Here is a 17808-nt window from a genome sequence, read left to right as displayed (position 1 = left end):
CCTGGTGTCATGTGGCCTTCCAGAGCCTGGACACATGGGAACTCAGGACCCATCTGGCCCAGACGAAAGCCTCCCCAGCCCTCCCGGTCTCTCTCGGCGGGAGATGTGCAGCGGGCGGAAAGGAAGGGTTAGAGGCAGCTGTGGACAAAGAGGCAGACAAAGGCTCAGACCCCAAAGGGCAAGGCAAGAACTCTGAGCTCCACCCTGCCCTGGGCGAGAGCATGAAACGGAGGTTTGAACTCTGAGAGACACGGCCCACTTTTTACTGCGGCAGGGAAGCCAGCAAGGGGCGGGGGATGTAATTGCAAGCCACGCCTCCCTGGGGGTGGGGTCTGTTCCACACGGGAGTGGGACTACGTCAAATGCTGGGCTTGTTGTGTCGGCCCGGGGCAAGACTGGACATCCTGGGGCGGCGCTGGCCCTCGGAGGGGCAGGAATTCCTGAGACGGAGTGCGGCTTCGGGCCACGGCCCCCGAGGGCTGGACCCTTGGGGGCGGGGCCTAGCTAGGCTCGGGGGCGGGGCCACGCCAACCAGCTGCGCAGCACGGGCAGCGTACAGAACTGGGGGGGCGGGGGGGCGGGGGGGCGGTGTGGGACTTCCGGGGTGGGGGCAGGGTGAGGACTCTGGGCTGGAACAGAGCCGCAAAGGGAGGGCCCTGGCTCGAGGGGTGGGGCTTTGTCACTTGTCCCCTCGAGGGTTCTTAGGGAGTGGGGCCTCCAGGGAAGTCTAATCTCGGGCGCCTGCCTAAAATGAAAGGGGTGGGCCCGGCACCTGGCGGTGGTTACGTGTCAGCGTCCTGAGAAGTTCGGGTGCAACTGCTTAGAGAGGCTCAGACGAGGATTCTTCTGGGGGAAGTGAACTGGGCTCTTCCTCGGTGCGCTTGAAGTCTGAGTCTGACGGCTGCTGTCCGAACATGGACTTCAGGGTGCTCTGCCGCGAGACCCACCGGCGGTAGCTCACCCGCCGCTCCATGGAGGACCTCTTGTTGCCCCACATCCCCACGTAGTTTAAGTAGCTCAGGGTTCCTGCGGGTGGGGACTAGATGAGCCTTTGGACTCCCAACCCAGCCCTAGCCCGCGCCCAGTCCCTCGAAGCTGTCCTCCCCTGGGGTCCACCCCCAGCTGGCGCGAAGCCCAGCCAGGTATTCTCTCCGGGCACCGCCCCCTGCCTGCCGCGACCGCGCCCCTTCCTCCTGAGGCCTCTCCCTCACCGGCCCACAGCATCAAGGCGGCTGCGCCCCACCACAGGTAGGTGGTCACCAGGTAGGACACCTGTGGCCTCGGTTGGAGCGTCTCACAGTTGGCTACAAAGAGCGTCAGGCTGAGGACAATCAGGAGCCCTGCGCCGGGGTGGGGCCAGAGATGGACACGAGGCTGGACAGAGACCCCGAGATCCCCAGAAAGAGAAGAGAGACAGACATCTTCTCCCACCCTCCACGATAAGTGCAAGCGCAAGCAAGCGCGCACACGCAAGACGGAAAGCTACCGGTAGGGGCAGGAAAGAAACTGGGGTAACAGGAAGAGCGTGAGAGATGCCCAGCGCACCTACCCCGACTGAGAAGGATACAGAACTGAGAAACACACAGGGAGAGTGGGGCAGAGAGCCCAAGAGACATTCAAAGACAGAGTCCCAGCAGGACAGAAACTCTGAGACACACCTCCCCAAAGCCAGAAAGAGAGCCCCGGGGAGAGATGCTGAGGTAGGGAGGGCACCCCTTTCCCCAGGGCGACACTTACCAATGCAGATGCTGAAGGAACTGAAGACGAGGTCAGCCTTGTTAAGGCGGTGGAACACTGGCCGGAAGGAGAAGCCCATGGCCGGGAGGAGGACTAGACACAGGATCAGGGCGAGGATCATGAAACCCATGCTCATGTGGATGAGAACTGGAAGGAAAGGGGGAAATGCCCCAGAGCCACCCCCAGATACTCTCCAAGGTCACCTTTAAACTCATCCCCACGGACACCCCCGAGCAACATCCCCAACAGACCCCCCCAACGTTTAGCTACAGACATCCTCAAAATCGCCCCCACTGCCATCGCCAAAGTCACCTCCTAGAAAATGACTCCCACTCTCACAAAGTCAACCCCGTGTACCCATAAAGTTAACTCCAAGTCATCCCCACTTTCTTCAAAAATTGTGAATCACTATGTTGTACACCTGAAACTTTTATAATACTGTGAGTCAACTATACCTCAGTTTTTTAAAAAGTCATTCCCCTTTGCACCCTCAGAGTTGTCCCAAATCACCCCAAAGTCAATCCCAGACACTCAATAATCAACTCCACACATACCTCCAAGGTCACCCCACAGATGACCCCTGAGTCACCCTCAATCACATCCTCAAGTTCACCTCACAGAATCATCTCTATCATTTCTAGAGTCATCCCCACAGACACCCCTAAAGTTACTCATACTCCCAAAAGATGTCCCACAGCAAATCACATTAATACCCTCCATACCAATCCCAGACACTCCCAACAGCTTCCCAACCTCAAAGTTAACCAAGACACCTTAGTCATTTTAATCACCTCTAAAGTCATGCTACTTCTCTCCCACTCATACCCCAAGTTTCCCTAATGATCCCATTCACACCCCCAGACCTCCCCAGGTATCCCAATGTCACCTCCATTCACAGAGCCCCTCACAGACATTCTCCAAATCACTCCCCTGACGTCCCCCAGAGCGCACACACAGATGTACACAAGAAAACTTCCAAATACTCTAAAACCAAAGTACCTAAAGGACATAATCATGCTCAGTTTAAAATTGATGTTTATCCAATTTGCATTTCTGTATGACAAGAGTTTCAGCTCCTTCTGAGAATTACATCTCTTCCTTTTAGCCCTTTCTACTTTACCTACTTTTGAACAGTGCAAGGCTATTTCAGCCAAATGAGCTAACACTCCATCTGCTTTGTTTCTGGCAAACTGCACATATATACAAAATAGCAGTAGTGCTCTGGTGATCAATCACATAATCCTGGTTGAGGGTTTTTCATGACAAACCCTGCCTTCTGGGGCCACAGAGCTAGTCATGTGACTCTGACTGAGCCAATCACAGTGCCCCATGACCCAGACAGTGGTGTTTGGCTCAAACATGGACACATGACCAAAGTCAACCAATCAAGCGCTTCCCTGGGACTTTTTCTGACTGAAGCTGTCAGAGACCAGCTCTTTCTTCTCTAATCAAGAGGATTATGATCTTGGAGCTGTCTGAGCCTTGGACTCAGCCTCACAGGTGACAGGAAACCTGAGAAAGTACAACTAAGGAGAAAAAGCAGACAGGAGGACAGAAAGAGAGTTAAGATGACACTCAAGTCCCTGGCTCTTGCCATCCCAGAGACAAGCCCACTCTGTAGTTTGGTCAGAAGGGAGGCCATCTGCAGCTTACCTCCACACCATGCATTTCGCCTTCCTGCCATCCCCCACTTAGAGTCCCAGTTACAAGCCAGTCAGTACGTTGCACTGCTTTAGCCACCACGCTTGGTTTGGCAGTACCCTGTGACCCAGTCACACAGGACTTTTGCAGGAAATCTCTGCACTCTTTTTGCCTGCCAGACTTGAGGTCTGAATTGTTAGCAGTCCTGCCAGTCATTCTTTTGTCTGCTTTCAGGTCCATTCCCCACCCTTCTCTGTTCTGCATTGCAAGGACTACATTTCCCAGCCTCCTTTGCTCACTGACTTATCTCTGGCTCAAGGGAGGCACTGGCAGAAGACTGGCTCTGGGGGAGGGGACAGTCAAGGTATTAATCCTCCTCTCTCTCTGCCTCAGTGGGTGTCTTCAGCCATCGCTGCATTTCTTCTATGATTGTAGCCACCTCTAAGCAAATCCCACCATGAGTCTATGCCTTCCAGATGGCTCCGACTTCCAGGCTGCAGTAATACTACTTCTTCCTTTTGTCCTTCTGGTGTGGTCGCCTAGCAGCTTCCTGAGTTGCTAATCCCTGATTTGCCTCGCCATTCCTACTTGGCTTCTCAGCTACTCTGTTACCCATGAAATCACTTCCCTGTATCTACTTCCCTCTGAAGCACCTAGAATGATTTTTTTTTTCCTAACTGGATCCTGCTTTGCCACTACATGGAGCCTTGAATATGAAGCCCGCTCAAGTAAGTAGCCAAGAATCAGACAGACAGTAATGTCTGACGCAATCACTTGGACCCCTGAATGCAGCCATACTTGAAAGCATTTCTACCCCCATACTTTTTCACTTAGGTGAGCCTGTAAATTCCTTCACTCAAGCTAGTTCAAACTAGAGTTTCTATCACTTGTGACCGAAAGACTTCTGAGTAATTCAGGTCCCTTCTGTAGGTTGGCAAGTAGCACAGGATTCAATGCTGCCTGAATACCACCCACCAAAATCACAGTCAAACCTTAACACACACACACACACAAAACCGTAACTGTATGTTCACCAAAAATCTAGAAGAAGAACTCCCCAAAGCTGAGGAGCAGTTGGTAAAGTCACAGAGGCAAAGGTGGAGAATTTAGACTACATAAAAATTTTAAATTTCTGCACCTAAAAATTAATTAAAACCTTCATAACCTACATGTTATTTCCTTATGCCAGCACAGTTTTGTATATTCGTAGCATTCAGTACATGGTGATTTACCTTTGAAAGAGAACTGTAATACTGCCATGTGTGTTTTTTAAACAATAAGTAAGTAAATAAACACATACCTGTGTGTGTGTGTGTGTGTGTGTAGTTACATGTGTATATAAACATATAGCCATTTTCTCATATATGCAGAGAATATGATTAGCAGAACACACAAGAGCTTAAAAATGACTTAGCAATATTGGTTGCCCCCAAGAAGGGGAACTGGGAGGGTTGGGGGACAAAAATGAGAGGGAGACTTTTACATTTTTTAAAATGTTGAACCCTGTAAATATTTCCTATTCAAATAAAATAAAAGTCATTTAAATTTTAAAATCAGGAAAAATTTTTAAATCACACAGAGGGATTCCCTGGTGGTCCAGTGGTTAGGACTCTGTGCTTTCACTGCCAAGGGTCCGGTTCTGGTCCCCAGTCAGGGAACTAAGATCCCACAAGCTGCGCAGTGTGGCCAAAAATAACATAAAATAAAATAAAATCACACAGAGTTAACATTTTAGAACACATGAGGAATGTAATGACTATTCACCATTCTTTCTTGTCTTCCCAGCACCTCTGAACATAGGTCCTATGTTTGAGGAATTTCCCAATGTCTGTATCCACACTTCCCAGCAGGGAAACCAGCCTCTCTTACAGCTAGGACCTCAGCACGTGACCAGGCTCCACTAATACAATAGAGCCATGCTAAACTTGGACTCAGCAGCCAGGAGAAGTAGGTTGAGCTCTTCTCTAGTTGGGGTGGCTGCAACTACCTCCAGGGTCGTGGAGCAGCAGAGAAAGAGATTCCCTAGTGGGGAGTCCAGACCTGGAGAAACTGGGCTCCACGGGTCAAGCTGCAGTGTGTGTGACCAGCCAGCCAGTCCTCAGGACTCTTGCAGCCCGGTCTTGATCACGCCTCAGGCCAGTTCCCTGGCCTCACAGAGATTCTACAAGCTCCCCAATACCCTGTGTAAATCTATTTTCTGCTTAAACCAGCTTGAATTGGCTTCTGCTGCTTGTTGTGAGAATCCTCACCTCCATGGGGGGGGCATGTATCGAAGCCTTACAAAATGTCACCAGCCCTTTTGAAGCACTGCTATTCTGCTCTTGGGAATATATCCCCCAAAAGGAATCATCCTCAAAGAAAGTATTTTAGATAGAGGGGGAAACTGTGCACAGTGGCTTTTGCCCACCCAGCATTCATTTCCATTCTTTTGGCAGGAGCAACTTGACATTGTTCAGAAGAATTCTCCACCTATCCTCCGTCCTTGTGATTCTGACAGACATGAACCCCTTCCGTTGACTCTTTTTTTTTTTTTTAGGGGTTTTTTTGGGTTTTGCTTTTTATTTATTTTTATTTTTTATTTATTGGCTGCATTGGGTCTTCGTTGATGACTGTGGGCTTTCCATAGGTGCAGAGAGCGGGGGCTACTCTTCATCGCTGTGCACGGGCTTTTTATTGCGGTGGCTTCTCTTGTTGCAGAGCACAGGCTCTAGGCACGCGGGCTTCAGTACTTGTGGTGCGTGGCCTCAAAAGTTGTGGCTCGCAGTCTCTAGAGGGCAGGCTCAGTAGTTGTGGTGCACGGGCTTAGTTGCTCCATGGCATTTGGGATGCTCCCGGACCAGGGCTCAAACCCATGTCTCCTGCATCGGCAGGTGGATTCTTAACCACTGCACCACCACGGAAGCCCCTCCATTGACTCCTAAGAAAACCATGTGATCCAGACCCAGCCAAACACAGCATGACACCCCCCTGACCACAGCAAATGGTTCAGGGAGGAGTGACAAATCCCAGGGTAGTAAATCTGATCCCATCAGAGCTAATCCTGAGACCTTTGTGTGAGGGCCACAGAAGACAACTTACTCTCTTTTCTCCATTGTTGTTTACAGGGGGAAAATGGGACCCGGGAGCTGCTGACAGCCCCATTGCCACTGAAGGCCCAACACAAAGGAAGCCTTCAAGTAGAGATTGTAAGAGACAGACAATTTTTGAGCACCTGGATCCAGCAGTACCTGAACCCAGAACAATTTATGCCCATGGACTTTTCCATAACCTGAAAGCAACTTGAGTTTGAGAGCTTTCAGTGAAAGAGATACTCAAAATAAATAAATAAGATTAATACTACACAATGTTCTGGAAGTTTTATGAGCACTTATTTGAGATTTGAAATGAAGGTAGGTGCATTGGCTGTGGGGTGGGGGTGAGGGATCCTTATAATAATAAGAAGAAACCTGGGTGTAGCACTTACTATGTGCCAGGCACTGTTCTAATTCCTTTACGTGTTTTAACACATATTCCTCAAACAGCCCATGAATAGGTACTACTGTCACTGACATTATAGAAATGAGGAAACTGAGGCACATGGCAGTGAAGGAATACACCCAAGATCACCCAGCTACCAAGTGGCTGAGCCAGAATTCAAACCCAGGTGCACAGGCTCCAGGGTCTGGGCTGCCTCTCTGGTAATGCTCAAAAGCACAGGAAACGCAGAGACCTACAAGGAGGCAAAATGTTTCTGAAGGAGCTGGAAGCCTCCTATTATCTTTAAAGATGTATATATATATATGTGTGTGTGTATATATATATATATATATATATACATATATTTTAAGAGTGGGAGAGAGAATGATGGTGTCTTTAGCCATCTAGTCATGAGGCAGATTGGGTTTTGGTCAAGCTCACCAGGGACCCTCTCAAGAATTCTAAAGATTCCCATCCCCCCAACCAAGAACACCCAAAGAGGTTCCCCCAGAGATTCTCTCCCCTGATCGTCTCCAGAGACCATCCCCCCTCCAGAGCATCCCCAAGCCTGCCCAGGCTCCTACTGACCAGTGACTTGGTCCAGGTTGGCGCACTTGTACCTTCTGCAGTCAGTCCAGAAGCCCACGTAGCCAGTGTAGAAGCCCTGCAGGTGAGCCATCCGCCCATCCGTCACGCTGAGCAGCATCAGGGCCGCTAGGATGTTGAAGACGAGACACCAGCCCCGCAGGACAAACTTGCGGTCCTCCTCCCAGGAAGAGGCTGGTTCCACTGGGAAAGAACAGAGTTCTGGGGGCCTGGCTCTGCCTGCCTCGCTCTCTTGCATCCTAGTCTCCATCTTTGAACACAGCCACACCTGCATCCCCACCATAACCTTGCCTTTTACCCCATTCTCAATCCCCTTCTGCCCACAGCCATCTTCCCATCCCCGCCCAAACCCCAATTCCAACTTCATCCCCACCTCTGTTTCCTGAGCCATCCCAGCACCATCCACAACCCATGCTATCCCAATATTCTCCCTGGCCTAAACCCCCAACACAACTCCATTCCCACCTCTAACCCTAAGGCACAACTCCTCTCCCACCCACAACCCATCCTAAACCCAAACCTTCTTGTATTGTCTCCAACCTCATCCTCTGCCCCCTCTTCCCCAAAGCTCAGCTCCATCTCCACCTTCAGCATCATTCCCTTGTCTCCACCCCTGTCACAAATCCCAAACCAGGACATGGACAACTATGACACGGGTTCCAAAGTGTGATCACGAGGCCAAGACCCATGGTGTCAAAAGAGTGAACATGGGTGGTGCACCCAACATTCACCAAGGGCCCTTCCAACTGGCAGGGACCCTGACCCCGCACTGCTCACTCACCTCTAGCCACACTGGACTTCACAGGCTCCCTCCCACACACCAAGAGGCTGCCTTGGGGCCTCTATACCCTGAGTTCATGCTCTGATTAATGCTGCTCCCTCTGCCTGGGCCACCAGTCTTCCACCTTTGCCCTAACTGCCCCAATCACCCTCACCTCCCATGTCACTTCCTCCACATCTCCTTTCCTGAGCCCCCCACCCCACCCCCCAGCCTCAATTCCTAGCCAGGTTGCCCATTAAACACTCCCATAGTGCCATGTGCAGTTCTCTTTCATGGGCACACCTTAGACTTGGGATTTATTATTTCCCTATTTATTTCCCTAACAGTCTTCCATGAGCGTAGGGCACCAATCTCTTCCACTTCCTGCTACACGCCTATTGCCTGGTACAGAGCTTTTGCTCTTTGTTCAATGAAAGGAATAATGAATGAATGCTTGAATTAATGAACGAATGGATGGCTGCATTAGTGGCACCCAGTAATAGGAATCCCCTTCTCTTCTTCTGCGCTACATCTCAATGTGGATTTCAGAGGAAGTTGGGTCTGTGAGTATGGAACTCAGGAAGGAGCTTGGGAGGTGGAGAAAGAAATTTTAGGACTGAAGTCAATATCCATGAAATGTAAGAATTCAAAAGGTTTTTCTTACAATGGGTTCTAAGCACTTTTACATGGGATCAACCCATCTCAGCCTTGTAACAACCCTCTGAAATATCATCATCGCCTGTCACAGATGAGGAAACACAGGTACAGAGCAGTGAAATGGATATTCATGTAATTAAAGACATAAAAGTTTGTGAGCTTTTTGTTTGTTTGTTTGTTTTTTCAAAAGATCATCACTAAAGCCGAAGGAGAGGATGAAGGAGACCGAAGTTTGGAAAATCCCTGCTCCTGACTGGAAAGCCAGCACACACTCTTTGGGATGCGTGCACCCTTGCTGACCTCTCTTGAGCCCTTCTTGAGCTGTGGCCAGATCTGACTCCTCTCCCCAAGCCCAGATTTTTTTTTTTTTGCAGCACCATATGGCTTGCGGGATCTTAGTTCCCCCGCCAGGGATGGAAACTGTGCCCCTTGCAGTGGAAGCACAGAGTCCTAACCACTGGACCACCAGGGAATTCCCAATCCCCAAGCCCAGACTGGAGGTCTTTGAGGGCAGGGAACAGGCCCAGTCTTCTCTGGGTCCCTGAGACTCAGGGAAAGGTGAGGAGAGACAGGGACAGAGGAGAAGGAAAAGGAGCAAGAAGACACATACAACTTGAGATGAGAATAAAGGGAGCAAACTGATTCAGAGAAGACCATGAGAGAGAGCGGGAAGGGTGGGAACAGGTAGGAGGAAGGAATTAGAAATTCAGATCTCAGGCCCTCCAGAAACTGCAAGAATTGATCTCAGACGTGGCCCGTGACCCAGCCCAGACGCAGCCCTGTCCAGTCCTGACCCCACTCGGACCCCACCCTGGCGCCTCTCCGATCCTGGTCTCCACGCTGATCATTCCCTACCCTCTACCCCCACCCCTGCCCTGTCCTGACCCCTTCTTGACCCAATCCTGATCCCACCAAGACCCTACACGGAGCCCACACTGACACAGCCCAAGCCCCCATGTCTCTCACATGGGTCTAGGGTGGAATATGAGTCCATGGCCAATGTCCCAACCTCCTGGAACCCCTCCAACTGTCATAGAACCTGCCCCCCGCCCCCAGCTCCAGGCCAGACTGAAGCCCTGAGGCCTGCCTGTGGACAGCAGGAGAGACCAAGAAACACAGAAGAGGGGACAGAGAGATTCACACCCCAAGGGACTGAACCTGAGCCCCAGGAGAGACCAATGGATTTCCAGGTGGCCATGGAGATGCTTGGAAAGAGGGGATGAGGCAGTTGGCAGGTTGTTGAGTGCATCTGCAAACTGACCGTGTCCCTCATCTCCACATGGCCGAGAGGTCCCAACCTGGCCACCAGAGCACTCAGCCCGATTCCCTTCCAGCAACTCCCACCCAAGATGAGACCCAAGACCCTCCGTCAACTACCTTCAGGCCCCAGATCAGTCCCCAAAACTCTCAGTCCATCGTTCAGGGTCGCCGGGTCAGCATCCAAGAGCCCCTGCCCATCGTTCAGAGTCGCCAGGTCAGCATCCCAGACTGTCAGCCCATCATCCAGGGTCACCGAGTCAGCATCCCAGACTCTCAGCCCATCGTCCAGGGTCACCGAGTCAGTATCCAAGAGCTCCTGCCCATTATTCACAGCCGCCGGGTCAGCATCCAAGGCCCTCTAGCAGTCAACAGGCAGCAGCTCAGTGCTGAGGACACAACACCCATCAGCGGCAGTCAGTCGGCCAGTGTCCAAGACGCACCATCCATTACCTACAGTCACCGTTTCAATACCCGAGATGTCCCCCCAGTTTTCCAAACTCGCCACTTCAGTACCCAAAGCCTTTTCTTAACTACTCGCATGCCCCTGGCCAATATAAAATCAGTTCCCTACCACCGTCAAATGAGCATTCAACCAACGACCCAGAGTCTCCGCTCCAGTTTTCAAAGCTCCACATCACGCACCCGGGCCAGAGTTGACGTCCCCCCTTCAATCACTCACAGCCCCGAGGCCAGTATCAAAAGCATCGAGTCATTTATCTGGACCTCCCAGGAGAGTATCAACGACTCTTCTGATGGCATCCAAATCAACCAATATATTCTAGAAAACAACACTCACAGCTTATCCTCAGGCGGCTCCATTGACAGCAGTCCTGGCAGGTGAGAGGCCGGGGTCCAGGGAGTAGGCCAAGTTTGCGGCCAGAATTCTGGGGGAGGGGTATCCGGCAAAAATCAGGGACCAGAGGCATGGTCAGTATATGAGACTAGAGGTTGGACTTAGCTGGACCTGAAGGCTGGCCCTGGGTGGGGCGTGGCATAGAGGCTGGACCTATGATTCAACCTAGAGACTCGATTTGGGAGTGGCAGGGTCTGGAAGCTGGATCTGGAGGCCAGGGAGCCTAAAGCCTATACCTGGGTGAGTGTGTCCTAGAGGTAGGACCTGGGGAACACAAGGCATGGAGAATGGATGTAGGGAAGATAAGATAGAGTCTGAAGGTTGGACTGGGACTCTGACAGTTGGACCTGGGGTGGCTGGGCGGGCTAGCTGGACTCAGCTGACACTGGTTGTGGGCAATCTACTGCAGGTTTCCAGACAGGTGTAGACTCAGCCTTTCCCAGCTGCCCATGGGCTGGCGGCTGCTACATGAAGCCAAGAAGGTCAGTCGCCAGCTGAGCCTAGTGCTGACCCTGGCCGGCATGGCGATTATCGGTCTCATCTGTCTGGGCCAGCCCTGGATCCACTTCAAGGTGCCACTGGCACCCCTTGACAACCCTGCTGGCTTCGAGACCATCCTCATCAATACCATCTTCTTTGTGCGGTGCTCTGACATCTCCTGCATGCATGAGTACGACCAGAATGCTTGTAAGGCCTAACGTAGACTCACCATTCCTGGGGCTCCTCTTTCCTCTTTGTTCCCGGGACACTTTCTGCCCTCCCTGGGTTGGTCCCCACTGCCCCAGGCTAGTCTCCCCTCTCCATGATGGTTCTCACTACCCCCTGGCTGGTCCTCCCTTCTCCTGGAAGTGTCCTCACGGCCTCAGAACCATCCTTGCGACCCTGAGCTCATCCTCACCTGCATGGTACCCATCCTCACAGTTCTCACAACCTTAGCATCTTATTCACTATCCTGAGGCTTTTTCACCCCAAGGAATCTGTCCTCATCACATCAGGTTGGTTCCTCAACACCCACCCCCCTGGTCACTGCCCAAGAACCTGTCCTCACCAACCTGGAGGTGTATCCTCAACGCCAAAGGCGTCTGCGTCAATATCGCTTCTCTAGAGCCCAATTTCAATTTTCTTACAATGGGATGAAAGGTTTTCAAGGGAGAGGGCTTAAGAATACTCCCAGACTCCCTGGAAACCCTCTCCCCCATGCTCGGGGCCTGAGGGCCTGTCTTCGTATTTCTGATTCTTTTCCTTCCTCAGACTTGCTGGATTTTGCCTGGGCCTTCCTCCTCATCGCCAGCGTTTCCAGCTGCATCCTCTGCGCTGTGCTTATAAATGTCATCTTCTTCACCAGCTCCAACCTTCCCATGCTGGACTTCTCCAGTGTCATCCTCAGCATCCTGACAGGCATGGCACTGAGATCCTCCCCCGAGGAACCAACTCAAGGAGTACCTCACTCAGTGCCTATCTTGAGACACAACCTCTTCCTGCCACACTCCAATCTCATCCCCATCCTCACCTTCATCCCTGACCCCAAGCCCATATCCCTCCAAACCTCCAACCCATCCCAACAAAAAAGATCAACTTCCAATCCAACCCCATCTCCAGCCCCAATAGCAGCCTCCACTTCATCTCCCATCTCCATCACCAACGAATCTCAAACTCACTCACATTCCCTTCTGTGATGTCCATTCCCATCCCCACCCCCACTTCAAGTTTTTCTTCTTTTCAGTCTCCAAAGCACCTGTATTACCATCTCCAATGCTTTTACAAACCTCAACACCCAACTGCATGCCTAACCCACCTCAAGACTCATTCCAAATCCAACCTACTCCGATTGCCTATGAATCTCAATTCAAACTCAACCCCAATCCATCTCTGCTCCCATCTCCTTCTTAATTCCCAACCTCAATCACAACCACATCCTTATCATCTGTGAATCTCACTCTCAACCTCAACCCAACGCATTCCCAACCCCATCTTCTTACCCATCTCCAATCCATCTTCACCCCCAACCACAGCTCATGCCCATCTCCAAAACCAGCCTCAATCTCAACGTCCATCACTCGAAATCCAGCTACCCAATACTCAACCCCATGTTCAGTTCCAACCGCCATCCCACATCCTACCTCACCACCACCACCAGCTCTGCGATTTTGTTCACGCTACTTAATGTTTCTGAGCCACAGTTTTCTCATCTGTAGGTTGGGGCTAAAATTTCCTACGACGTGGAGAGGTAGTGAGGATTAAATTGGAAAACGTCAGTACATGATGAGAGCTATTTAACTTCGCACACATCCTTACCATAAGTCCTCCCACTCCCTTCCAAATAACTCAAAATTGATATTCTGATTAGAATAGTTTAGTTTTCCATTTGCATGCCAAATTTCATTTTTTAAATTGGGAAATGAAGGATATTGTATTCCTGTTTCTTGTAATAACTGATTACATCTTTCAGTTGCATCAAAAGAACATTCTTGGGGACGTCCCTGGTGGTCCAGTGGTTAAGACTCTGCTTCCACTGCAGGGGGCATGGGTTCTATCCCTGGTCGGGGAAGAGCCTTCATGCCGTGTGGCACAGTCAAAAAAATAAATAAAATGGTTAGTTCTTAAAAAAAAAAAAAGAACATTCTTGGAGAGTGATAGGCCAAGAAGAGAGAACACTCAACTTCCTGTTTTCTTGTTAGTAAATGGTATTTATCCAGTTTGTCTATTAACTCTTCGCAATTGCATAAATACAAGGTACAAAGTGTAGAAAATACCTCTGTTATATGTCATCTAACATAGAACATTTTTCTATAAGAAAATCATTTCTGGGGCTTCCCCGACATCCAGTGGTTAAGACTCCATGCTTCCAGTGCAGGGGCCATGGGTTCAATCCCTGGTTGGGGAACTAAGATCCGGCATGCGGCGTGGCGCAGCAACACCCCACCCCCCAAAAAAAATCATTTTTGCCCATTCCCCCTTTTAATTACATGGAAAACACCTCCCATACTATTTTTCAATAACAAAGAAAAAACTACCCAGTACTCCACTACCTGGGGGGGGGGGGGGAGTATGAGTCTTTTCCTTTTCACAAATTATCTTTAATTCATGTCATTTCAAAACAAAATTACAATATCCAGAATGACTGTTTCTTGTCCACTGCTTCAGAAGCCCAGAATTAAAGACCCAACACAGGGATGATGATCTCAGTTTTTCTTTTTTTTTGACCTCATGCAAGATCTTAGTCCCCCCACCAGGGATTGAACCGTGCACCCCACCCCCACCCCCCGCAGCGGAAGCACAGAGCCCTAACCACTGGACAACCAGGGAATTCTTGATAATCTCAACTCTTGAGGACACACTGTGGGCCAGGAAATGTGCCAATCTCAATAACTCCTCATGGCACCCCAAGGAGATGGGTCCTACGATTATGCGCACTTTACAGATGAGGGAAATGAGGCTCAGAGAGACAGAGTGGCTGCCCTAAGGTAGGATACAGAAACAGGACAAGAGTTCCAGTCTGTTAGCTCCAAAACCTGTGGTGTTAGACATCACCATTGCCTGGTTAAACACCAAGTCTTGCCCTTCCAAGGTCCTCCACCATGGCATTGTCAGGAGCCTGTGAGCAGGGGTTCATAGAGGTGAAAGAACGTGAGAAAATAAGGAACAAGACCCTGGCAGCCACACAACTATGGGCAGGGGTCCTCACGCACTTGATGCCTGGCTTCTAACACCTGTACTCGTGCAGGGACCAGCATGATACTGGGTATCCTGTTCTACCTGATGCAGGCCCATGGGTACCTGCAGGAAGGCATGAGCTACAAGCTGGGGTGCAGCTTCTACCTGGCATGGATTGGCGTCTTCCTCTTCCTGATGACTGGTCTGGGCTGCGGGGGGGTGGGGGTGGGTTTGGGGTTTGGGGTTTGGGCATGGGTTCAAGGGATGCAGGTGGGGATGGGGTGGGATAGGGTTTGGGATGGGTAAGGGATTGTGGACTGGGAGGGTTGGATTGAGCAGGGAGACGGGGTTGGGGATGGGCATAGGGCCGGATGCAGGGGCAGGGGTGGGCATGGCTTTGGGAATGGGTTGGGGACAGTGTAGAGAGCGGTGTTGGGTTTGGGGACAGTGTAGGGGATGGGGCTGAGTCTGGGTTTAGACATGAGTTTGGGGACATGATAGGAGGTGTAACTGGGCTTGGGGAAAGGACAGGGATCAGGCTTGGGCTGCTGAACTCTGCGCCTCATCCAGTCTGCTTTCTTCTTTCCCCCAGGTTTCTTTTCCTATCTGAACTACATGAATTTCTGGTCCCTCCTGGCGATCCAGGCCATCTGGACTTAATAAAAGACACGGGAATGTCCCCACCTCGGACCTGCTCCCACCTGCCAACACTGTCTCCAGCCCCCAGCCGCCACCAAGAGTCTTGTCCTTTTTCAGTCCCCTCTGAAATCCCTTCAATTTACATTAATAATCTGTATTTTCAAATAATCTGTATGTTTCACCCAGAATGTTCTTTTAGTTCAGTGCTTTGTAAGTGTCCCCTGGAAATGCCATGCCTCCCTGGGGCCATCCCTTGAGCCCTCTGGGGTAGAGGGATAGGTGAGGGAGGGACTCGTGGAAAGAGACAGGAGGCATCAGAAAACAGGCTGGTTCCTGGTTCCTGGCATACAGATGGTGCTCAAGCAATGTTTGTTGAAGAGCTGATTCTCTCCAAGCTCTTTGGGCTTCATCCTTCACTTGTGTAGCCCCTCTGCAATAATTTACCCCTCCTGAGGTTAATTCTCCTTGCACCCACACTTCATCTCTTGCCCTTACCTGCAGCTCCTGCCACCACTCCCCCCTTTTTCTCCCCTAGCCCCTCAGTACAAGTCTATTCCTTTTTTTTAACTTAAAATTTTTTTCTATAGCATCCCATTCCTTCCCTATTTATTTCAAAGGCTGTTATATGTAGCCAATTTTTGCAGATGTTTTAGGGGATAATGACAGTACAGTTGTCCCTCGGTACCCATAGGGGATGGGTTCCAGGACCCCCCTCGGATACCAAAATCTGGGGAAGCTCAAGCCCCTTATATCAAGTTGCAGCGTATTTGCATATAACCTATGCCCATCCTCCTGCACATTTAATATCATCTTTAGCTTACTTATAATATGTAATACAATGTAAATGCTATGTAAATAGTTATATATATATATAATGTATATGCTATGTAAACAGTTGCTGGAGCTCGCAGCAAATTCAAGTTTCGGTTTTGGGGACTTTCTGGAACTATTTTTCCCCCAGTTTTTCTATCCACGGTTGGTTGAAATCGTGTATGTGCAACCCACGGATATCCAAAGCCAATTGTACCTTAATCTAGTTAGTTTAGTCCACAGTATGTGCTCATTGTGTTGTTACAATGATCCTTCCTCATCGCTCCCCCAAAAGGCTCTCCAATGTGTTCATTTTTAACAAAAAGTGAGCTGCAACTAAGTGCCAGGCACTGGGTCTACAGGAGTGACCCAACTGGACACAAATCCTAGTCTTAACAATTCCTTAGAGGCAAAAAAAATGCCCTCAAATAGATGTGTTAGGAGATAAGAGCTATGAAGAAAAATAATAGAGGGTAAGAGAGACCAGTCTGGGGTCTGTTATATAGAGCGTTTTATATGTGGGGGGGGGGGCAGTGCAGGGTGTATAAGAGGGTCTGTTATATAGAGCAGACAGGTGGGAGTGCTATGCTAAGGTGACATCTGAGCAGAAACAGGCCCCCGAAAAGACAAAGAGAGCCATGGGGATTGATTGGGGGAAAGAGTTCCAGGCAGGGGATACAGCAAATGCAAAGGTCCTGGGGTAGAAAATGTCCTTGGCAGGTTCCAGGAAGACCAGGGAAGCCAATGTGCTAGTGTAGCCTGAGCAAGGAAGAGACAGGAAGGAAATGAGGGCAGAAAGGGAAGAGGAACCAGGTCACTCTGGGCCTTGTGGACCACAGTGAGGACTTTGCCTTCCTCTGAGGGGGGCAGGAACAAGTGAAGGAAATGTGTCACTTCTTTAAGTGCAGAGTTTAGGTCTCTTGCTTTTACTTCAGACCACAGGCTTCATGGAGGAGTCTCCTCACTAGAAGGAAGAAAACAACCCAAATGACCAAGGGAACTAGCTAAACAAAGCGTGTTCCATTCACACAAGGGAATACTTTGCCACTGCTTAAGGAATGAGGTCACTCTGTGTACTGATGGGGAGAGGCTACTTATGAGACTACTGAAGTTAAAACACACACACACACACACACACACAAAACCCAGCATCTTTACCTATAACGTGTGTGTGTGTGTGTGTGTGTGTGTCCATAAAGTAAAAAGCCCACACCAACTTGTTGACAATGGCGAGTCTGTGGTAGTGGGTTTGAAGTAGGGAAGTTTCACTTACTATCTCTGAAAAAAAACTTTCACAATCATCTCAGTTGAAAGACACTCCTCAGATCTCCCACTGTACCAGGAATCCAAGCTCCCAGGTGAGTCCGAGCCTCCAGCGTCCTCCTCCCTCGACCCAGGAGTCCAGCCCCAGTGTCCAGCCCCTGGGCCCGCCTCTCACTGCGCAGGCTCGGCCTCTAACTCTGCGCCACGCGGACGGTTTTCCGGAACGCCCCCTTGTCCATCTCCGCACTGGCCCCGCCTCCCACTCCGCGGCTGAGACTGAGCGGAGTCGGCCCCGCCCCTGCAGCCACAGCTCGCGGCAAGGCCGCTCGGGCGATTCCAGCTGCGTCTCCTTCTGGCCCCGCCCGCACTTGGGGTCCTTCCCCTTCACAGCCCGCCTCTGGTGCTGTTCACAGAATTGCCTGACTCTCATGACAGGAGAACGGGCCCCCGATACCTCCTAGCTCCGTTTTCC

At 50.6% G+C, this 17808-nt stretch overlaps 1 protein-coding gene across 2 annotated transcripts; it reads right to left on the bottom strand.

Annotated features, from left to right (window-relative positions):
* Positions 1-235: 235 nt before the first annotated feature.
* Positions 236-17519, bottom strand: LOC130837986 (transmembrane protein 202-like). 2 transcript variants are annotated; one of them, XM_057710723.1, is made up of 5 exons: positions 17347-17519; positions 7423-7623; positions 1738-1884; positions 1212-1340; positions 236-1026 (listed from the first exon to the last, which is right to left on the bottom strand). In XM_057710723.1, coding segments are annotated over exons 1-5 (684 nt in total). In that variant the 5' UTR covers positions 17348-17519; the 3' UTR covers positions 236-820. The 2 variants fall into 2 exon arrangements, with proteins under 2 accessions (XP_057566706.1, XP_057566707.1); XM_057710724.1 differs by having other exon boundaries at positions 1738-1830.
* Positions 17520-17808: the final 289 nt, after the last annotated feature.

The sequence above is a fragment of the Hippopotamus amphibius genome, chromosome 16, assembly GCF_030028045.1.
Source record: "Hippopotamus amphibius kiboko isolate mHipAmp2 chromosome 16, mHipAmp2.hap2, whole genome shotgun sequence".
Classification (NCBI taxonomy): domain Eukaryota; kingdom Metazoa; phylum Chordata; class Mammalia; order Artiodactyla; family Hippopotamidae; genus Hippopotamus; species Hippopotamus amphibius.
This window is presented reverse-complemented; position numbering and strand designations above follow the sequence as displayed.